The 18658-nt window shown below is 54.0% G+C and overlaps 1 protein-coding gene across 6 annotated transcripts in view; it reads right to left on the reverse strand.

The window, feature by feature from the left end:
• The window catches only part of MPPED1 (metallophosphoesterase domain containing 1), a 102888-nt gene that overhangs the window by 44881 nt on the left and 39349 nt on the right, over positions 1–18658 (reverse strand). For all 6 annotated transcript variants that reach the window (XM_082420546.1, XM_082420545.1, XM_082420548.1 and 3 more), the window contains one exon: positions 5920–6145. In XM_082420546.1, coding sequence (XP_082276672.1) covers positions 5920–6145 — 226 coding nt within the window. The remainder of the gene's footprint in view (positions 1–5919; positions 6146–18658) is intronic.

Consider the following 18658-nt stretch of genomic DNA (forward strand, 5'->3'; position numbering starts at 1 on the left):
CAGGGCACGGCTGACAAGGGAAAAACTGGCGTAGCCTCTGCCAAAGAGCTGTACAGTGTATGACCTGACCACTCCGTTCCTGGGTGTGTGTGTGTGTGTGTGTGTGTGTGTGTGTGTGTGTGTGTCCACACGCACGCACGTTCAGGAGTGAATCTCTATGTGCACTAAGAGACATGTGGAATGTTCATAGCAATATTATTTATAATGGGCCCAAAGCAAGGGTGGTGGGAACTGGGCAGAAGGGATAAATAAATCGTGATATATTCCTACGATGAAATCCTACACAGCATTGAGAAGAGAACCAATCACAACTGCACATGATGACACGGAAGAATCTTAAAAATATATAATATTGAGTGAAAAAAAGCAGTCATGGAACAACACGAGTCCATTTTTATAAAGTTCGAAAAACAGGCAGAACCCAACTGTCTCAGGATACGGGTGGCCAGACGAAACACAACACGCCCCGTTAAATTTGAACTTCAGACAAATTTACACAATTTTTTTAGTGTACATACATTTAAAATATTGCATAGGACATATTCACATTAAAAAATTATTCTCTCTCTGCCTCTGACCATCCTGCAAAATGGGAATTGGTAATGGTGCCCTGTCACGGGGGACACAGCCAGGCCGGACCCTTTCTTGGGTCTCCAGAGCCCTGCAGGGGGCCAGGCACCTGACGGCCACTGTGGGCCTCCGAGTGTGTGTCTCACAAGAAGTGGAACCATTCAAATCTGACCCACCGGTCTCCCAAGCAGAGCATCCCCTGGTGGTAACACTTGGAGGAAAGGCCGGTCGTGGCGGCCATGAGGTTGCTGTCTGCTTCCTCCTCCGAGCTTCCTTTGGTGAGTCTCCAATACCAAGGCCAACCTCGTCCCAAGTCTAGCACCAAAAGGGCTTCCCTGAGAGCAGGCCCAGGCATCCCTCTGCCTACAGGGGATCATCAGCCTCAGGCAGAGAAACAGTGGCCCTCTGCATGGGGGAGGAGCTGGGAGGACACCAGGCCCAACCACAGTGTATCTCTGCTTGCATGCCCCTTGTAACGGGCAGCTCACCACTCAGTAAGGCCCCACTGCCTCTCCTCTGGGCTCCTGCCTGTGGGATAGTCTTCCCACACTGATGAGAACCTGCCTTCTGTGTCCCTGCTCTGCCTTGTAGGACGACACAGAACAGGTCTGCCCCCAGCGCGGGTCAGCTTTGCCCACATGCCCCAGATACCACTGATATCAGGTTACTTACGGCTACTGGTGTATTTGATCCCTGATCCCCGCCTGCTGGCGTTACGATGCTGCTAAAGTCGCCTGTATTCCACGTGTTAGTCAATATGTTAAGGGCACGGGAAAAAGAAAACGAAAACCCTGAACATCTGAATTTAATAATAATCACTGTCAGCTTTGCTGTCCAGCCCCTCCTAACAAGCTGCCATATGCCCAGGCGGCCGGCGCCGGGGGCTGAGCTCGCCCAGCCTAAACCTCGACAGACAGTGGGGATGGCGAACAGCCCCCCCGAGCCAGGCAGAGTTGGCAGCCAGGCCACGAGGTTCTTTGGCCAAGAATACTTTCTTGGGGACTGATAAGTGCCACTTCCCCAGTGTGGCTTCACCTGACGACACCACAGAGAGGACCCTGGTGCCCCCTTGCCCAGATGGAAGACAGAGGCTCAGAGAGACGTGACTTGCCGAGGTCAGATGTGAAGTGAGAGTCAGGGCAGTGGGGACGTCCCTGGTGTGTGTGGGTCCAGGGCACAAGCGTGACTGAAAGTCAGCTCTGCACACACGAGCACTGTGTCCCTTCCAGGCCTCGGGTGTGATATGCCAGGTCCCCACGGGCTGAGGACGCGGGGCTACAGGAGCCGCGGCTCACTGAGCACTGGGAGACCAGGGTGAGGCCACCACCCACCGTGGCAGCCGCCAGCCCGGCCTGATGGCCCAGCCTGTGGCCTCCGCTCTCTCACTGAGACCCTGGAAGCCACACTCCGCCCCCAGCACGTCCACAGCCCTCTGAGCCTCCTGGGCCTTGCCAGGGCTGTTTCCTCTGCCTGTCACACCCTTCCCAGACCCCAGAGCTGCTTGTATCTATGGCTCTCCTGTGGGGAGACTTCCCCGACCGTAGCTCCCAGAGCTTCTCCTCCGTGGCTCTTGCTGAATCAAGGAATTGGTGGCTGATGTATCTCGCACGAGGATAAAAACCCCGTGAAGACAGGAGCCGCATCCGCCTGGCTCATGGCACGTCCCCAGAGCGGCCATGGGACAAATACTTGATCAATGAATTAACCAACCAACGGGTGGCCATGAGAACATCATTTTGATCCCCAGGTCTCCACGGGCCAACAAGGCCGAGGTGCATCCTGAGGCTATTCAGAGGACCGAGGAACACGCGAAGGGCACGTTGTCCCATGCCTGGCACACAGTAGGCGTTCATAAAAGGGCCTCCATCTTGGAGCAGACCGAGAGTCAGGAGAACCACTCACTGCGTGGCCCTGGGCAAGCCACGTCCTCACTGGGGCCTCTACCTACCCTTCTGTAAAAGGAGGTAATTGCAGGCCTGGTCCTACCCTAGGGGCTGTTGAGGTATCAGCGGGAACAGAGCTCTCTCTGTCCTGGTCTCCACCCCAGCGGCTCCCCGGTAATAATAACCACAGCCAACCTCCAAGGCCACACTCTGGGCCTGGCCTTCATCTGGACGGGCCCACGCAGCCCTCACAACCCCCCTATAGGGTGGGCAGTATCATTGCCCTATACAGAGGGACCAGAAAGGCTAAGGCACTTGCCCAGAGTCACACAGCTAAGAGGTTGTGTTACTGCAATTTGAACAACACTTCCCTTACCACCCAACTTCCCAGCCACTACTGTTGCTGAGATTCCTGGGGCCTGGTGGCAGGGGCCCACCCTCCCAGGCATGCAGGTCCCAGGGTGGGAAGGTGGCAGAAGGAACTCAGGATTAATTCCATGGTGCCATGGAAGCAGATGCAAGCAACTGGCTCACACAGGGGGAAATTTAGTGAAACTTCCTCAGCACATGAGCCCACGTCTCACCTCACACCACCTGCTCCGAGCCCCAGACGGGGCCTAAAGGAACCCAGGGTTGCTGCATGGAATGCCAGCTCACAGCCTGCATCTCAGAATGCAGACGAGGTGCCATCTAGCCCTCGGCGTTAAGGGCTGTGAACCAACAGCAGGCCCAAGAAGAGTGTGGCAGGGTCCGGCACGTAACAGGGGCTCCGAAATACGGCTCCTCCCTTGCCTCCTCCGCCCGTGGAAACCCCACACCTCCTTCAAATACCCCCTCCAACAGGGAGCCCTCCTGGATCTCACCAAGCCCTCCTTGGGTCCCTTCTCTGTCTAGCAGCCTGGTGCTGGGCCCGCCATGGCATGGGGTCGGGGGTGTGCATCCAGCTGGGACGACAGGTAAGGGTCAAGGAGAAGACAGGTGCTCCTCCCCACTCAGGCCCCAGGGGGCCTGCAACTAAAAGGTCCAGAACTGCCCGTGCTGGAGCCACAAAAGTCAAAGCAGAGACCACAGGCAGCTCGAGCACAGAGCAGCTGGACACCAGCAAGGCTGACAGTGGCCTCACTCAGGCCTCAGCAGCACCAGCACTTGGCCTGCAGCTGGCATAGGGGACCACGGGGCTGGCCTGACATCCCGGCCAGGAGCCTGGGCAGCTGGCCGTCAAAGGGGTTCTTCGGGGCCCAGCTGTGGGGCTGCACAGAGCTGCTCTGGGTGGGGTGGGAAGGACACTGAGTGACACCTGCCGGCTCCCACCCCCTGCTGTCCTCCATCTCACATCTGGGTTCCGGGCAAGGCTGTGATGGAAGGGGGCTCCACGTAGCAAATAACAAGAATGATGTCTCCAATCGTGGAAAGCCTAGTGCAGCCACTGGGCTCAGCTGAACCCTCCTGACATCTTTACAACCACCCCATGCAGGAGATGCCCCATCACTCCCATTGTGCAGAGGAGGAAACTGAGGCACCGAGAAGTTAAGTGACTCGCCCAGGGTCACACAGCCCATAAGAGGTGAGGCCAAGAGTTGAGCCCAGGGAGTTTGGTTCCAAAGCCGTGCTGTTAACTTCTAAGCAATCTAACTTTAAACAAAATGTTGTGTGTATGGGTGTGGGTGTGTGTGGGTATGTGGGTGTGCAGGGGAGACAGGGTGTTGGAAACCACTGGGCAAAGAGATCCAGTCCAGATTCCCCAGTCTGGCACCTGACTCTCCTGACCCTCTAGCCTCATCTCCCGCCGCCCCACCTGCACCTCACGCTCCACCCCTCCCATCGTGCTCAGCTCACCTCCGCGCCTTTGCTCACGCTGGTTCCTTCTTTGACAATGACCTCCTTCTGGTTTTTTGCCTAACAGACTTCCCCTCCAGGTCTGGGCTCTCACGGCCTGCCAGGCAGACTCGGCCATCTCCTCCCCTCTCCTGGCCTTGGCCCCGAGCTCATCACATCCCTGAGGGCCCCCCAACCCCAGTCCTCATCAGGACCTCACAGGCCGCCGGGAGGGTTTGTGGAGACCCTGTACACGGCAAGGACCAGGGAGATGACAGCAGGCATCTCCTGGGGCTCAAGGAAGGCAGGACAGCCCAGCATCTCCCCTCTGCCCCATGAGGAGGCCTTGGGAGGATGGGACCATGTCCTAAACCCCTCACAGCCTCTAGCCAGCAGGTGGTCACCGTGTGGCATCAGCCAGGGCCGCCCCAGGGCTTCCCAGCCACACTGTGTCAGCAGCTGCTCTCCCTGAAGTCCCTGCACCCGGACAGGCCCCGGGTCCCCCCAGATCGCCCGTCAGCCTCCCTACGTGTGCTGCTCTGGTTGATGGTGCAGCCTCAGGCGCTGTTACCTCTCCACGCCTATGAATGCCCTTCTCTTCCCTTGTGGCTCAGGTCACCCCACCCCCTCCAGGCAGCCTTCCGGAATCAAGCCACTCTTTCAAGTACATGAGGTCTCTCCTTCCTGTGTATGGTGTCCTCCTCACCCTGCCAGCACTTGGCACCCTGTGGCCATTGCCAGCTGGGCCTCTAAGGGCCAGGTGGTCTATCCAACTACAGGACGGGGACAATATATCAGTCCTCACAAGGCTGAGCAAGGATTAGAGACAATTCTTACGGAGATTTAAGCCCAGGGCCCAGCTTACTGTAATTGTTCAGGAATGATCTGCTGCCACCATCAACATCATCATAATCTTATCATCACCATCATCATCACCATCACCATCATCACGGGGGTTACTATGGACACACCGACCGTCACACAGACCCGTCATGACCTGTTCTCACCTTGATCCCCACTTAGCCAGATGAGCCTAGGGATGAGGTCTGATTGCTCTGTGTCCCCAACAGGGAACAAAGGCTTGATGTATACTTGTGATTTAAACAACTGCCGTCCCCATTACCGTAAAGCAGGCCTTTGGCCTTCCATGAAAATTCCGACTGCCGCTCCTCAATCTGGCTAATCAATCACCACCCCCTCACCTATGCATCTTCTGTGTGTGTCAGAGCGACAGACAACAGGGAGATTCCTAGCACATGGAATAATGGTTAAAAGCAAGGATTCTGGAACCAAACTGCCTGGGTTTAATCTCAGCTCTGCCCATTCCTACCTGTGTGACCTTCAGCCAGGCCCTTACTCTCTCTGTGCCTCAGTTTCCTCACCTGGAAAATGGGGATACTAATAGTACCTGTCTATATGTGAGACAGTATAGCATATAGAATTATTTGCCAGATATGGGGAAACCAAGGCTCAGAGAGTGGCAGCGACCTGCCTAGGGTCACACAGCGTGAGGGGAAGAGCTGGCCCTGGGTCTCTCTGCTGCTTCTCCCAGCCCCTCTTCCCTCCATGCACTCAGCCTCAGCTCCTCCATCCCCCCAGCACAGCTTCACTGTCACCAGCGGTCAGAACAGCGCCCACCAGGCACACTCACCACGGGGAGCCGTAGATCCGGAAGCCCCGCACGGTGACCTCCGAGTCCTGCAGGTAGATGCAGTTGGTTAGCAGCGACTGCACGTTCTCGTAGTTCTCCGGCTTCAGCTTCGACACGGACGGGAAGTAGTAAAAGTCCTGCTTGATGAGGTCGGCCATGAACTCCTGGTCGAAGGTCAGCTCATGGTTGCCTGCGATCACGATCTTGTACTCGTAGGGCAGGCTGCCTGCAGAGCCGACACAGACAGACACACGGTGCACCGCTGTTGGCTTCTGGAGGCCACAGTGCCGGGGGGAGGGGGCAGGCAAGAGCCCCTGGACCCCCCGGCAGAGCTGACCCTCGCTCCCGACAGGTGCCTTCTGATCAGAGGCGGCGGCGGCAGCCTGATTGCCATCCCTGTGGCCTCCCTGCCCCCGCTGCTGCTGGGTGACAGGCCGCCCACCCCCCAGACCAGCGGGACAGGGCTGGGCAGTTTCCTGCAGGGCCTCTGAGCTGCAGTGGACCCGGCCCCATCCTCAGGACTCGCCCACCTCCGTTTCTTCTGTCCGGGCCACTTTTCCACTGGAAGGAGACCCTGCCCTGGACCCCCAGGCCTGCCTCGCCAGCCTCACTGTCTCAGGCCCCCTCCACCTGGGGGTCTGACTCGTTAGCTTCCACATGAACAGGAATTGCAAGTTCTTTGCAGAGCCCAGGTCAGACCTTGGGAGACGCTACGCTCGGGAAAGATTACAGTGCCCGTCCCCGCCCCTACTGCCACGGAATTCAAAGTCAAAACACAGTCTAAGCGGGAACAAAACAAAACCGTCCGGGTATAACTTACGCTGAGCTAATACTAGGGTCCTTCCGGCTGTGCTGTCTGCAAATGCCACGCGGCTCCTCAACGCCGTGCTTCTTCCCCTTTCTTTCTCTGGGGCCTTACGTTGTAGATGCCCTAGGCAGGCGTGTGCACTGCCTCCCGGGTGATCTGCCCATGCGCTGGGTTCCAGGACGGCCGCCCAAGGCTACCACAGCCCCTCGGCCTCAGTAAACTGACCGCCACCCGCCCCGGCTCCCCAACACCCGCTGGCAGCCAGCCTGACCCCAGGCTCAGGCCCGTGACCCCCGACCTCCCACCAGCCTCAGCTGCTAGGCTCTCCGGGCCTGGAGAAAGAGTCATGATGGTACCTGATCAGGATAAAAAAATGAATTTCGAAGGTGAACCCCGAGGCCCAAGCCTTTTTCTTGCCCCCTCCCCAAGGGCGTGCCCTGGTGGGTCAAGCAAACACCAAGGGGCGTGTGAAGGTGCCAGCCCAGCACGGGGCCTTGGGGAGACGGGGTGTCCAGGCAGGAGAATGGTGACTTTGCATAGCCATTTCACAGACAAGTAACTGCGGCCACTGAATGGAACTTCTAAACGACTGAGCTCTGGTTTCTGAAGGAGCCAGGACAAAAGACACCAAACTTTACTCTGCGTCTGTTTCAGCAAGAAAGTCGCTTCTTTTGTCCGAATTCTTCAGCAGTAAGTGGCTAGTTAGCAGGACCCCGTGCACGTATCAGCCCTACTACGCGTCAGGCACGGAGCCGGGCCTTCATCGTCTCCATCGTGCAGATGCGGAAACTGAGGCTCAGGAAGCTGCGGGGTGACGTGCTGGAGGCCACATGGCCAGGAGGTGGCAGAGCTGGATTCTGAGCCAGTCAGGCCTGTGGGACCCCAGACTTTCCACCTACTCGGGGAAAGCCCGGGAAGGCGCCCTCGACAAGGCCAGGGCGAGAGCCCCATCCTGACCACCGAGAGCCGTGGCCACACCTCTGGCTCCGGCCTCCCGTCCGGGGGTCCCAGGGTGATGTGAAAGGGAACCTGCCCAGAGGACCGCCCCGGGCTAACAGAGATCCACACCTCAGGAGGCGTCTTCTCCGTTCCCAGTGACCATGACTCCCACAGGAGCACACACGGGGCAAAGTGTCCGGCTTTGGAGCCAGCTGACCTGGGTTCTGTCACCTCTCATCCGAGCAAGTCACTTAACCTCTCTGAGCCTCAGTTTCCCCTCTGATCGACGTGAGTGTGCCTGGTAACTGCCCCTTTCTGGGGGCCAAGGGCCTCGTGTGGCCCCCAGCTCCACCAAGCCCCTTCCCTGTGGCTGGTCCCACCCAAGGGTAACACAGTCCAGGGACAGCAGAGCTTTCTCACCCTTGACCATGACCTGAAACTCGACCTCCTCTGCTGTGTGAGCCTTCTATCAGAAACCCAATTCCAGAAATGCCTCTTCTCCAAATTCTGAGGACTGTCTGCCTTACTGGGAACCGAGGCCCACAATACCAGGTCAGCTGCGACAGACGTGGGATCAGACTCAGCTCCCCGTAAGGTTCCAGGAAGAACCCCGTTTGCCCAGCACTGTGGAAGCTCCAGGAAGGGGCAGGGTGAGTTTTATGGCTGTGCCACACAATGAAGTTCTAGGTACCATAACTACACTTATTTTCATATTCTAATTGCAATGAAATGGAAGCGTCCAGAACCCAGTCATAAACTTCTCCAGCCCGCCCCCCTCCCACCCCTGAAGTTGGGACCTGCCCATTCTGCCTGGCCTCAGGCTCTATGGCCGTGGCAAAGGGCTGTTGGGTGGCCGCTCGCCTTCTAGCCTGGCCACAGAGGAGGTGGGGACCCCAGCACAGAGAGAGAAGTTTTTCACAAAACAAGCAGAAAATCATAATCTGTTCATCACTGCCTCACCGGCCACCCAGACTTCTTTACAGGTTTGAGAAAATAGCGTTCTCTCTTCTTTGGTGTTTGTCAACTCTGGGAGGCTGTCCGATGACAGGCATGGGCTCCAGGGGCTGACAGCTGGGTCCCAGACCCAGTTCTGCCACTAACCGGCTACATGACTTGACCTCCCCGGGCCTCCGTTTCCTCACCTGTGAAACAGGAAGAATAATGCCTACCTCGCAGGACCGTTCTAGGATTACACAAGACAATGAATGGAAACACACAAAGCCTTTTGATGTTCAGAAAAAGTCAGCTTCCCTGGGCCAGAGTTTGCAAACTAGAAGCCAGCAGGCCAGCCCTGCCCACAGACATATTTTGTTTGGCATAATTTTTTGGCTTTTCTCAATTTGCATTTGTTGCCAACATTAAAAATTAGAGAAATTCCAATAAAATGTCATTCTTTCTGTTTTCTAAAAATCAATCAATCAATTTTAAAATCTCACCATCCTGGCCTAGGCAAGTGCTGAGTGCCTTGCTTCCCTTAGACACGAAGCAGAGGGCAATTTGCCCGGTCCCCACCTGTCCTTACTACTCACACCCAGCCCACTTCACTCATTTTAAGGTACTGCCCACTCCCAGCAGCGTTGGGGATTCTGGCCCCAGCCACAGTCCCTGGAGACGAAGGGGACCAGACCTGGCCCCTGCCCCTCCGAGCTGCCAACCAGGCCGTGGGGATGAGCTCTCCAAGGCCCCTCTGCCTCCCCGCCTCACCCATCCTCCTATTTGTCATCCCAGCCTGGCCCAGGGATGCTGAGACGTCCTCTTGTTCTCCTCACAGGAGAGAAGCAGGAGCAGAGAGGAGATGTGTTGGCTTCACCATCTCCATCCCAAGCAGGTCCCGGCAGAAGTCTGGAAAGCGAAGCCCCCGCCAGCACCCCAGGTGACACGGTGCAGAGACCCCTCTCTCCAGTGATGCTCAGGCTGCCGGCGGGGAGGGGAGAGGCTTGCCTGGGCCTGAGCCCCTGGAGAAGGGTCGTGGGGGACAGCACAGAGAAGCCTGCCATTTCCGGGACCTCACTGTTGGGCCAGCCACCCTCGGTAAAAGGCTGGGCCCTCCCGAGGTGGGCTCTGTTACCTCCGCCTCGAAGCTGGGGAACGAGGGTTCCAGGTCAGGAACCTGCGCAGGTCCCGCAGCAGGTGAACGGGAGAAGCAGTGCTAGGTGCTGGTCCAGCTGACGCCACAGCTCTGGGTCAGCAGCTCAGATTCGTTCAAGGCCACCAGGCCAGCCCCTCGCCACAGTGCAGTCGCGGCTGGAGCAGTGGCCACCACGACTGACTTCCAGCACTAGTTCTCTGCGTTTCCACTTCACGGCATCCATCCACCCCACTCGGCGCGCCGCCCCGGCTCGGGGAGCCCGAGCCGCACTAATGTATTGATGTCATGTCTCTGACTGGGGGTGTTACTTAAGCAAATTAGCAAATTACTCCCACGATACAGTTTCATTTATTTCCGCAGCTCCTGACTACCAGGGACTGAGGAGTGGGCAGGAGGCTGTGGGCGCTCTCCTGTTCCTCCCACCTCGGATCAGAGGAGGTAACTGAGGCTTATTCCCTCCCAGGGAAGAACCAGCTCCTGGACATAAAGCCAGGTGGGGGGCAGGAGCCATAACGTGCTGGCGTGACACCCTCAAATATTGTCTGGTTTCTCCCCAAAAGGTGGGCGCCACACGGCTTGGAGGCAGGGGGCTCATCCATTTGTGAACACAGAAACCTTCCAGCACCACGCCCTTCTGAGCTGGGAGTCCAGCCACAAACACATCTCTGTCTGCATGTTCACTAGGACTTGGCAACTCGCCAGCTGTGTACAACCTTCAAAGACACTTAAGTATTATTATCCCAATTTCATATCTGGGAAAATGGAGGCTCAGAGAGGTTACACAAATCAATAATAAAGTGATGAACAAGCACAGAGGGTAATGGACAGTTTGACAGTTTTTGTGGCTTGGCCTCATCAAACTCATCCTGAACTGGTACCATCATGCTACACTGCCTCTCAGCGGGTAGACAGATCGTTGGATGGATGATGGATGGATGGATGAGTGGATGGATGGATGGATGCATGAGTGGATGGATGATGGATGGATGGATGAGTGGATGGGTAGATGGATGGATGGATGATGGATGGATGATGGGTGGATGATGGATGGATGAGTGGATGGATAGATGGATGGATGCATGATGGATGGATGGATGGATGGATGGATGAAGGATGGATGGATGATGGATGGATGGATGAGTGGATGGGTAGATGGATGGATGCACGATGGATGGATGGATGGATGATGGATGGATGGATGGATGCATGAGTGGATGGATGGATGCACGATGGATGGATGGATGGATGATGGATGGATGGATGGATGCATGAGTGGATGGATGGATGCATGAGTGGATGGATGATGGATGGATGGATGAGTGGATGGGTAGATGGATGGATGGATGATGGATGGATGATGGGTGGATGATGGATGGATGATGGGTGGATGATGGATGGATGAGTGGATGGGTAGCTGGATGGATGCATGATGGATGGATGGATGGATGCATGAGTAGATGGATAGATGGATGGATGCATGATGGATGGATGATGGATGCATGAGTAGATGGATAGATGGATGGATGGACAAAGAAGGATGGATTATGGATAGATGAATAGATGGAAAGAGATAGATGGACACATTTATAAATCAATCAATCCACCTTGGGATAGCTCTGTCTCCTTTATACCAACTGTTCTCTGTCTACCTGGATCCCTCCCTTTCCTCCAAATTTTTCCTCCAACTGTCCTGGCAGGGCTTGCTATCCAGACCCACCTCCCTCACCCATAATCCTGACTGGCCCTCTCTGAATCTTCTCCCATTGGACCTGCTCTCTTGTAGATGGGGGTGGGAGAGCCAGAACCAAGGCTCTGGTAAGGCTTAACTATCACAGAGGCAGGTGGAAAAGTCCCCTCCTCTGTTCTGGGGCTGCCACCTCTGTTGCTACAACCTAAAGCTGCATTAGATGCTCACATCAGCCTGCAGCTCTTACCAACCTGATTGTGGATAAAATGCCCAACGACCAATCATCAGAGGCTTTCTGGCGTAGCTTCATCTTCTCCCTCCTGTATCTGGGTAGTGAATGAGGGAGTGTTTGGGGGCCCGCAATGACCATTTGACTTGCAGGGGCTTCGTGGGGAAAAAGATGAGATGAAAACAAACTCTTCCTCCCGATGCCTGCCCAGAGGAAATTAATGTTGTTCCCTCTGCCCCTTCTTGCGGCTGTCCTTCCTGGCAGCATAGAAGAGGGCTAATATACAGGGGAACCACCCCAGTGCCCAGATGGGAGCACCTGCCCTGACAAGGTGCCAAGAGTGCCTGAACCCCGGCTGTTCTCCAGCAGGTGTCTGGGGGCTGTGCCAGCTTGGTGAGGCTCCGAGAGGGGACAAATGGGCCCAATGCCTTCTTACACCCACCTCCCTCAGCCCAACAGAAGCAAAGAATCCAGTCAGCCTACCCCAAAAGCCCAGCAAGCCAGAAACTCGCTTTCTTCCCTGAAGCTGGGCCCTGTTTTAACCCCCCGGCCCTGGTCAGCTGCCCACAAGCTCTGTCTGAGCACAGGCTGTGTTCCAGAATCTGGACAAGGCACCAAACAAAGCTTAGTCCTGAGGTCAGTGCCAGAAGTGACACGCGGAGCTTCCAATCCACACCCCTCATTGGACAGAGGGGGAAACTGGAGCTCAGAGAGGGAAAGAGGCTTGCCTGAGGTCACACAGCAAGAGAACAGCGAACCAGCACTCGAACCCCAGCCTCCTACCTCAGGAACACAGAACAGTGGTCACACCAGCCAGCCTCTGGTGGGACATGCAGGCTGAGCTGGGGACTGGAAAGATAGGACATTCGGGAAGAGTGAGGGTCTGCTTGGCTCCTGGGCCAGGTGGGCCTTGCTGGGGTGTATCTCCCAGCCTCGGGTCTGGGAGAAGCAGCAAGTCCTCGTGGAAAGCAGCCCTCCTCCCTGCTTTTCAGAGCTGGTGGGCATTGTTATACATTTGTATTCTGCGTGATAACGTCCAGCTCATCTTCCCCAAATGCTTCGTTTCTTCTCAGCCAGCTCCCTTGAAATCCTGGCATTTGCTAGCCATGGATTTGTTGGTGGTAAAAAGACCATTAGGTATTCATCAGCAGAGAATTGGAGGATGATCATACTATTTTAACTTTTCATTTGCCATCTACGTCCACATAGATATGCACCCACACGTAGATTCCACATGGCAGCGAGTATGCGTGGGGTTCAGAGCACAAAGGGGGATGCAAACGAAAGCTCTGCTACTTGCGCTTCCAAGATTAATCTCCCTCCAAAAGGTTACAATTCTTTATCGCTAACACTTACCCATCCCATTGAACAGAAAGTGCTACCTCCAAACTGCATAATCTGTTCAATTCAACATGATACGTGCAAGCTTCTCCATAATCTACGCCATTCCCGGAGCGGCGCACGGAGCCCGGTAGAGTTTTAGTGTTCTCTGAATGCAGCGGCAATCAGGCAAATGCCCACTATAGCTCCTCCCGCCCATCCGCGTCTCGCAGAACACAGCAGAGGGGAATGGAATAAAGAGACGGCATAACGATCTCTGATTGCATTTCTAGTGCGTCTTTGACAGTTCTGTGTTTAAACACTTGCCCATGTCTGGGAGATTCACGTGACCAGACTTCTTGGGATGGCACTCGATCTAGGGTAACTCTGGAATGGAGACTCGGCTTCAAGCTGCCACCGGGGCTGGCTGCAGGGGGCTCGGGCACACGCGTGCCATCGCCATGCACACACAGAGGACACGGGCCGGCGATGCAAAAAGGGAACCTGTGTGCAGCCCGAGCAGGCGGGAGAGGCTGAAGACAGGTGCCTGGGCCAAGGGCAGGGCTGAGAGATGGGAGCACGCTGCACGGGCTGTGTCCCCCAGAAGCTGGTTTGTGCTGCCCCGTGCCAGGCACAGTGATAAGCAATTTAGATGCAAGGCTTCTAGACACCCTTGGAGAGCAAGGCTGGACCCCATCTCTGCCTCCTCCTGGCTACTTGGCCTGGAGAGAAAACCCTCACTTCTCAGCCTCGGCATCCCCATCTGTAAAGGCGGAATGTTTAGGGTTCTTCACGGAGTTCTTGGAAAAATCAAACTAGGGAAGGCACATAAAGCCCCTGTATTGTACTTATACCGAGATTTGTTTCAATCAGGTATGGTAAGACTTGCAGACACGGAAATGACTGCCCTGAGGAAGAAGGTTATACTCACAGATCCCTAGAAACAGGGCAAGCGGGCAGAGGATGGGCTAGTGAATAATGCGGGTGGGCTCTGGGGCATAGGGCTGACCCTCGTCGTCTGCTCCCAGGCCCTGGGGTGATTGATCAGGGCAGCGTGTGCGACAGTCCCGTGCAGGACGTGGCTGGGGGTGGGGGGTGGAGTCTGGATTGGTTGGTTTGCTTGTGAAAGGTGTGTTCAGAGGTGAGTCCTTTACTATCTCTACAATGGATTAACTCTGGAGGGGTAGATCCTCAGGGTCAGCCAGCCTCCAAGACGCCAAGCCATCAGAATTCAGAAAACCAGAGGCATGATTTACACAACCTGGACGGTAGCTGTTATCACTGTCTTTAGGGATGTTAGGAGGAGTAAATGCCATGCTCTGCTATGAAATCCAGAAATGTTAGCTGGGAAGATGGAGATGGGAAAAGGGGCCTAAGAAAGTCAGGTCACTTGCCTGGGGTCACACAGCAGCACGGGAGTCCAAATCGCCTGCCTAAACCTGGGTGTCGAGACCCCTCCCACTGTAGGACAGACAGTCCTGGGACGGCGGACCCTCCACCCACCGAGCTGCAGGCCGGCCCCCTCGGGTCCCATGGGGGAGGGTTCTGGATTCACAACCCAACACCGGTGCCCATATTTAAAAGGCAAATGCGATTTTTCTTCTGTTTCATCCTAATAGCCAAAATGTTTAACTTTCAAACATTTGTTTTTCCTGGGAAATGTTTTAAAAACAGGAACATTCAGTCCTAATCATCTATTTAAATGCTTGTTTCAATTGCTACCGCAGAGCACATAGGACTTCAGGCTGAAGGGGACAGTTGAAAGGTTTCTGGGTGTTTCCTCCCCCAAATTAGGCCTCCTGTAGCCAGAAAGATTTTGTGGGAACCTCCCCAGAACACACATGCTCAAACACTTCATGAAAGGCTCCCCACGGCCCTCACAAGGGGCCAAGCTGGTGACCATGGATGTAACACGCATTCAGAACTCAAGGCTACGGCGCCCCCTCCAGGCCAGGCCCCGGTGGTGCCCTGACCTCAACTTTCCGCAGCACGACACACCATGCACCCCTCTGAGCTGCTTGAGGCCTCTTTGCTCATGCTGTTCCATCCACCTAGGACCCTCTTCCTGCCCTTCTTTCTGAGCCAACTCCAATTGGTTCTCCCTTCATCAATGGGCCCAAGTGCCACTTCCTCCAGGCTGCCTGCCATGAGCACCCTCTTTCACCCAGCACTCGGGGCTCCCAGCTCCGCCCAGCCTGAGCTCTCGCTGTCGCTGCTTGTCTGCTTCCCCCACCAGCCGGGCGTCCTCCCAGGCTGGGACCGGCCTGCTTCCTCTCTTGCGCCCAGCACAGGGCTGGCTATGGGGGGAAGTGCTCATACACGCTCACTGAATGCAAGGTGTATTACCATCCACGTAGGATAGAGGATGAGGATCAGAGGGTGAGGTCAGTGACTCACCAAAGGTCCCCAAGCAGTCCACTATGGAATGTTCCAGAAGGATCATCGTTAAGATGCTGTCAGGTGGCAGCCCCCAAACTGTTGTAGCTTTCACTCTCTCAACAGACGTCAAGATGGGCACAAGGCCCAGGCGTGGGGTTGGCACCCGGAGGCTCCAGGAAGAGCCTCCCTGGAGGCAGGGAGGCCTGGGTTCAGCCTCAGCTCTGCTACCACATCACCGGACCCGGGTGAGGCCTTCCCCTGCTCAGGCCTCAGTTTCCCCATCTATCCCATGAGGAGGTCCTCACACTTAGAGAGCCCTTTCAGCTTTCTAAGACCCTCCAGGAGGTGCCGGGGGTTGGGGGGAGCTTCCCAAGGCAGGTGCTAATAGGGCCAAACAGCAGGACAGAAAGGGCTCACACAGGGCAGGGCATTTTGAATGCCCACGTTTGCCTGCTTGCTGCTGACATCCTGTGAAATCAACAGTAAAGGAATAAAAAGGTATGACCCTCCACAAGAAGCAAAGCGAGCTGTGGCCAGAGTCCCAGGCGGCTCAGGGACCCAAGCTCAGGTGCACGGTCTGACCTAGAACCCATGGGAGCAGGTAGGCCCAGGGGGCCTCCCCCATCACACCTGTCACCACGCCCTTCACCCACCAATCTCTGCAGAAGAGAGGGTATTTACTCTCAAGGGAAAATAACAGCTCCACAGAGCCCCATTTAAGGACCATAGGGCTTGAGGGAGGATGGGCAGTGAGGTCGGAGGCTGAACAACAGGAGGATAAAGTGAAAGAATAATTATAGTGACTGTGGAGACCACAGGCCCCTTCCCCAGTGAGCTCTCAGGTTCTGGAAGCCAGCCTTGGAAACTGGGGAACTCATTTCTGGGGAGAAAGATAGGGCCAGGAGAAAACACCTACAGATAGTGATATCAGGGGCTCCCCAAAGAGATGGCCAGGACCCCATCACAGTACACCCTCCACCCCACACACACACGTATACACACAGCTTATCAACAGCTTTCAAACGTCTAGTTCTTAAACACAACACACAGGATCATCAGACCTCAGAGAAAAGCCTCCAAGCTGAAAACGGAGGCAGAGGCCAAAACAAGAAGAAAGGAAATTGGAGGAAAAGGGGCTGATGCAGGGGGGAAAAATAACATATAATTACCACCATTGGTGAGATAACAGAAGATACTGCACCCGCGAAATTCTGCCAGGGTGCTCTTAACAAAAGAAATTAAAACGTGGCAGAATTTTAAAATTTTGGTTAGAGAGTAGAAGATGGAATTGAGGAAATGTCCCAGAGACTGAAACAAAATGACAATAAAGTGACCAGGCAAGGAAAGAGACAAAAATCAGAGAATCAAAACCAGAGGTCCCACATTTGGATACTATGAAAAAGAAGTCAGAAAAAAAAGAGGGGAGGGAAATTTTGAGAAAAAAAAAAAAAAAGAATATGAGAGAATGTCCCAGGATTAAAGGACAATATTTGCTCCATTAAAAGGGTTACCTGAGTGCCCACAATAATGAATGAAAAAACACCCACATCTGAGGCACACTGCCCAGAAACAAAACAGGTCATATACCAAGGGTGAGATATCCAAACGATAGTGGAATCTTCAAGAGTGACACAGAAAACTAAAAGAAAACAGAGCAATGCCTTCCAAATTTTGAGGGAAAACGATCTGCTACCCAGAATTCTACACCCAGACAAACTATCAATTAAGACTGAGGACAAAATAAAGACTTTTTCTGACATACAATTTTGCCAAACATTTATCTCCAGCGCATTCTTTCTCAGAAAGCTACTGAAGGGTGTGTTCCACCAGAATGAGGGAGTAAACCAAGAAAAAGGAAGCCATGGGATCCCGGAACCAGGAACTCCAAGAGAAAAGGAAGGCAAAGGGAAACGGTGAAGGGGGATCCAGGATGACGAGTGTACACAGGCCTGGAGGGCAGCTAATCCAGACCGGGGCAGGGGTTGGAGGCTCAGGAAGTACAAGAAAAATGGGCCAACAGATGGCCTGGCCCAGCCCACCACACTGCTGAGGGGCACTTCAAACCCTGCAGGAGACAGGGATGAACCACAATGGGTACATGGAAAAACAAGCAAACAAAACAATTTACTACTTTAGGAAAAACAATAGGTTATGCAATGAATATTTAACCAAAAACTGTGATGGGACTATAGCAAAAGGATAAGAGAGGAGATGTGCATATATGGGTAGAGAGACTAAGTCTCTAAATTTTCATTTTTCATAGTAAGACATTAAAAAGTAATCCCTAAAATTGAAAAATAAAAAACAGCAATATAAGGTTGTTACGTAGAGACATCGTGGTGATAAATCAGCAGCTACCAGATTTGCATGGGGAATAGGAATCAGGACTGGGGAGGGGACCTGGGGAGGAGGCTGCTGGCTTTACCATAAGCCTTGTAGCATGTTGTGACTCATTCTGCACATGTATTACCTTAATGCAAATAAAATTGTAATGAAATTAAAAGACGGCATTGGAGGCCAGGCACTCCTCGCCTGCCTCCTACTTCTGCCCAGGGCAGCCTGACCTCTCACTGGTTCTACCCACTGCTCAAAATCTAGAACCAAATCAAACTGGGTCACAATTGAATCTGTAGATTGTTTTGCATGGTACTGACAACTTAACAATCTGATTCTGAGGGTCTAAATGCTGGGATGACTCCAGCAACCAGGTTCAAAGGCAGGTGATCTGGCCAAGCATCTCCTCACCCTGGTAGGTCAGACAGCCACTAATAACATCACAGGTGTCACCTGCTGAGTGTCTGAGACAGGCTCCCTCCTGCCTTACTTGTAACTCTCACAACAGCCCCACAAAATGGGCAGTAAATTGGCAGATGAAGAAATTGGGGCTCAGTGAGGTTAAATAACTACATAATGGGTAAGCAGAGAAGTGGGAATCCATCTGTAGCTGAAGCCTCAATCTCTCCATTTCTGTCACACCACCAGGACATATTACATATGCCAAAGAAATATTCCTCAGAAAAAAAAAGAAAAAAATGGTGCCATATACTTGAGTCCTTATAAAATCTCCCCTGTTATGAGGAGCTCTCAATGATTTTATTTTAAACAACATAACATTTTGGAGATACCTTGTGGCTTCATAAACAAGCCTTTACAGACCATCTTGAAAAGCAATACAGATGTCAGAACAAGTTAAACGAATTCAGCAAAGGTGCAGGATACAAAAACAATGGGCAAGACAAGCAGTTGCATTTCTATACACTAACAATAAACAATCTGAAAAGGATATTA

Source organism: Balaenoptera physalus (assembly GCF_965194825.1).
Source record: "Balaenoptera physalus genome assembly, chromosome: 13".
NCBI classification, from domain to species: Eukaryota; Metazoa; Chordata; class Mammalia; order Artiodactyla; family Balaenopteridae; genus Balaenoptera; species Balaenoptera physalus.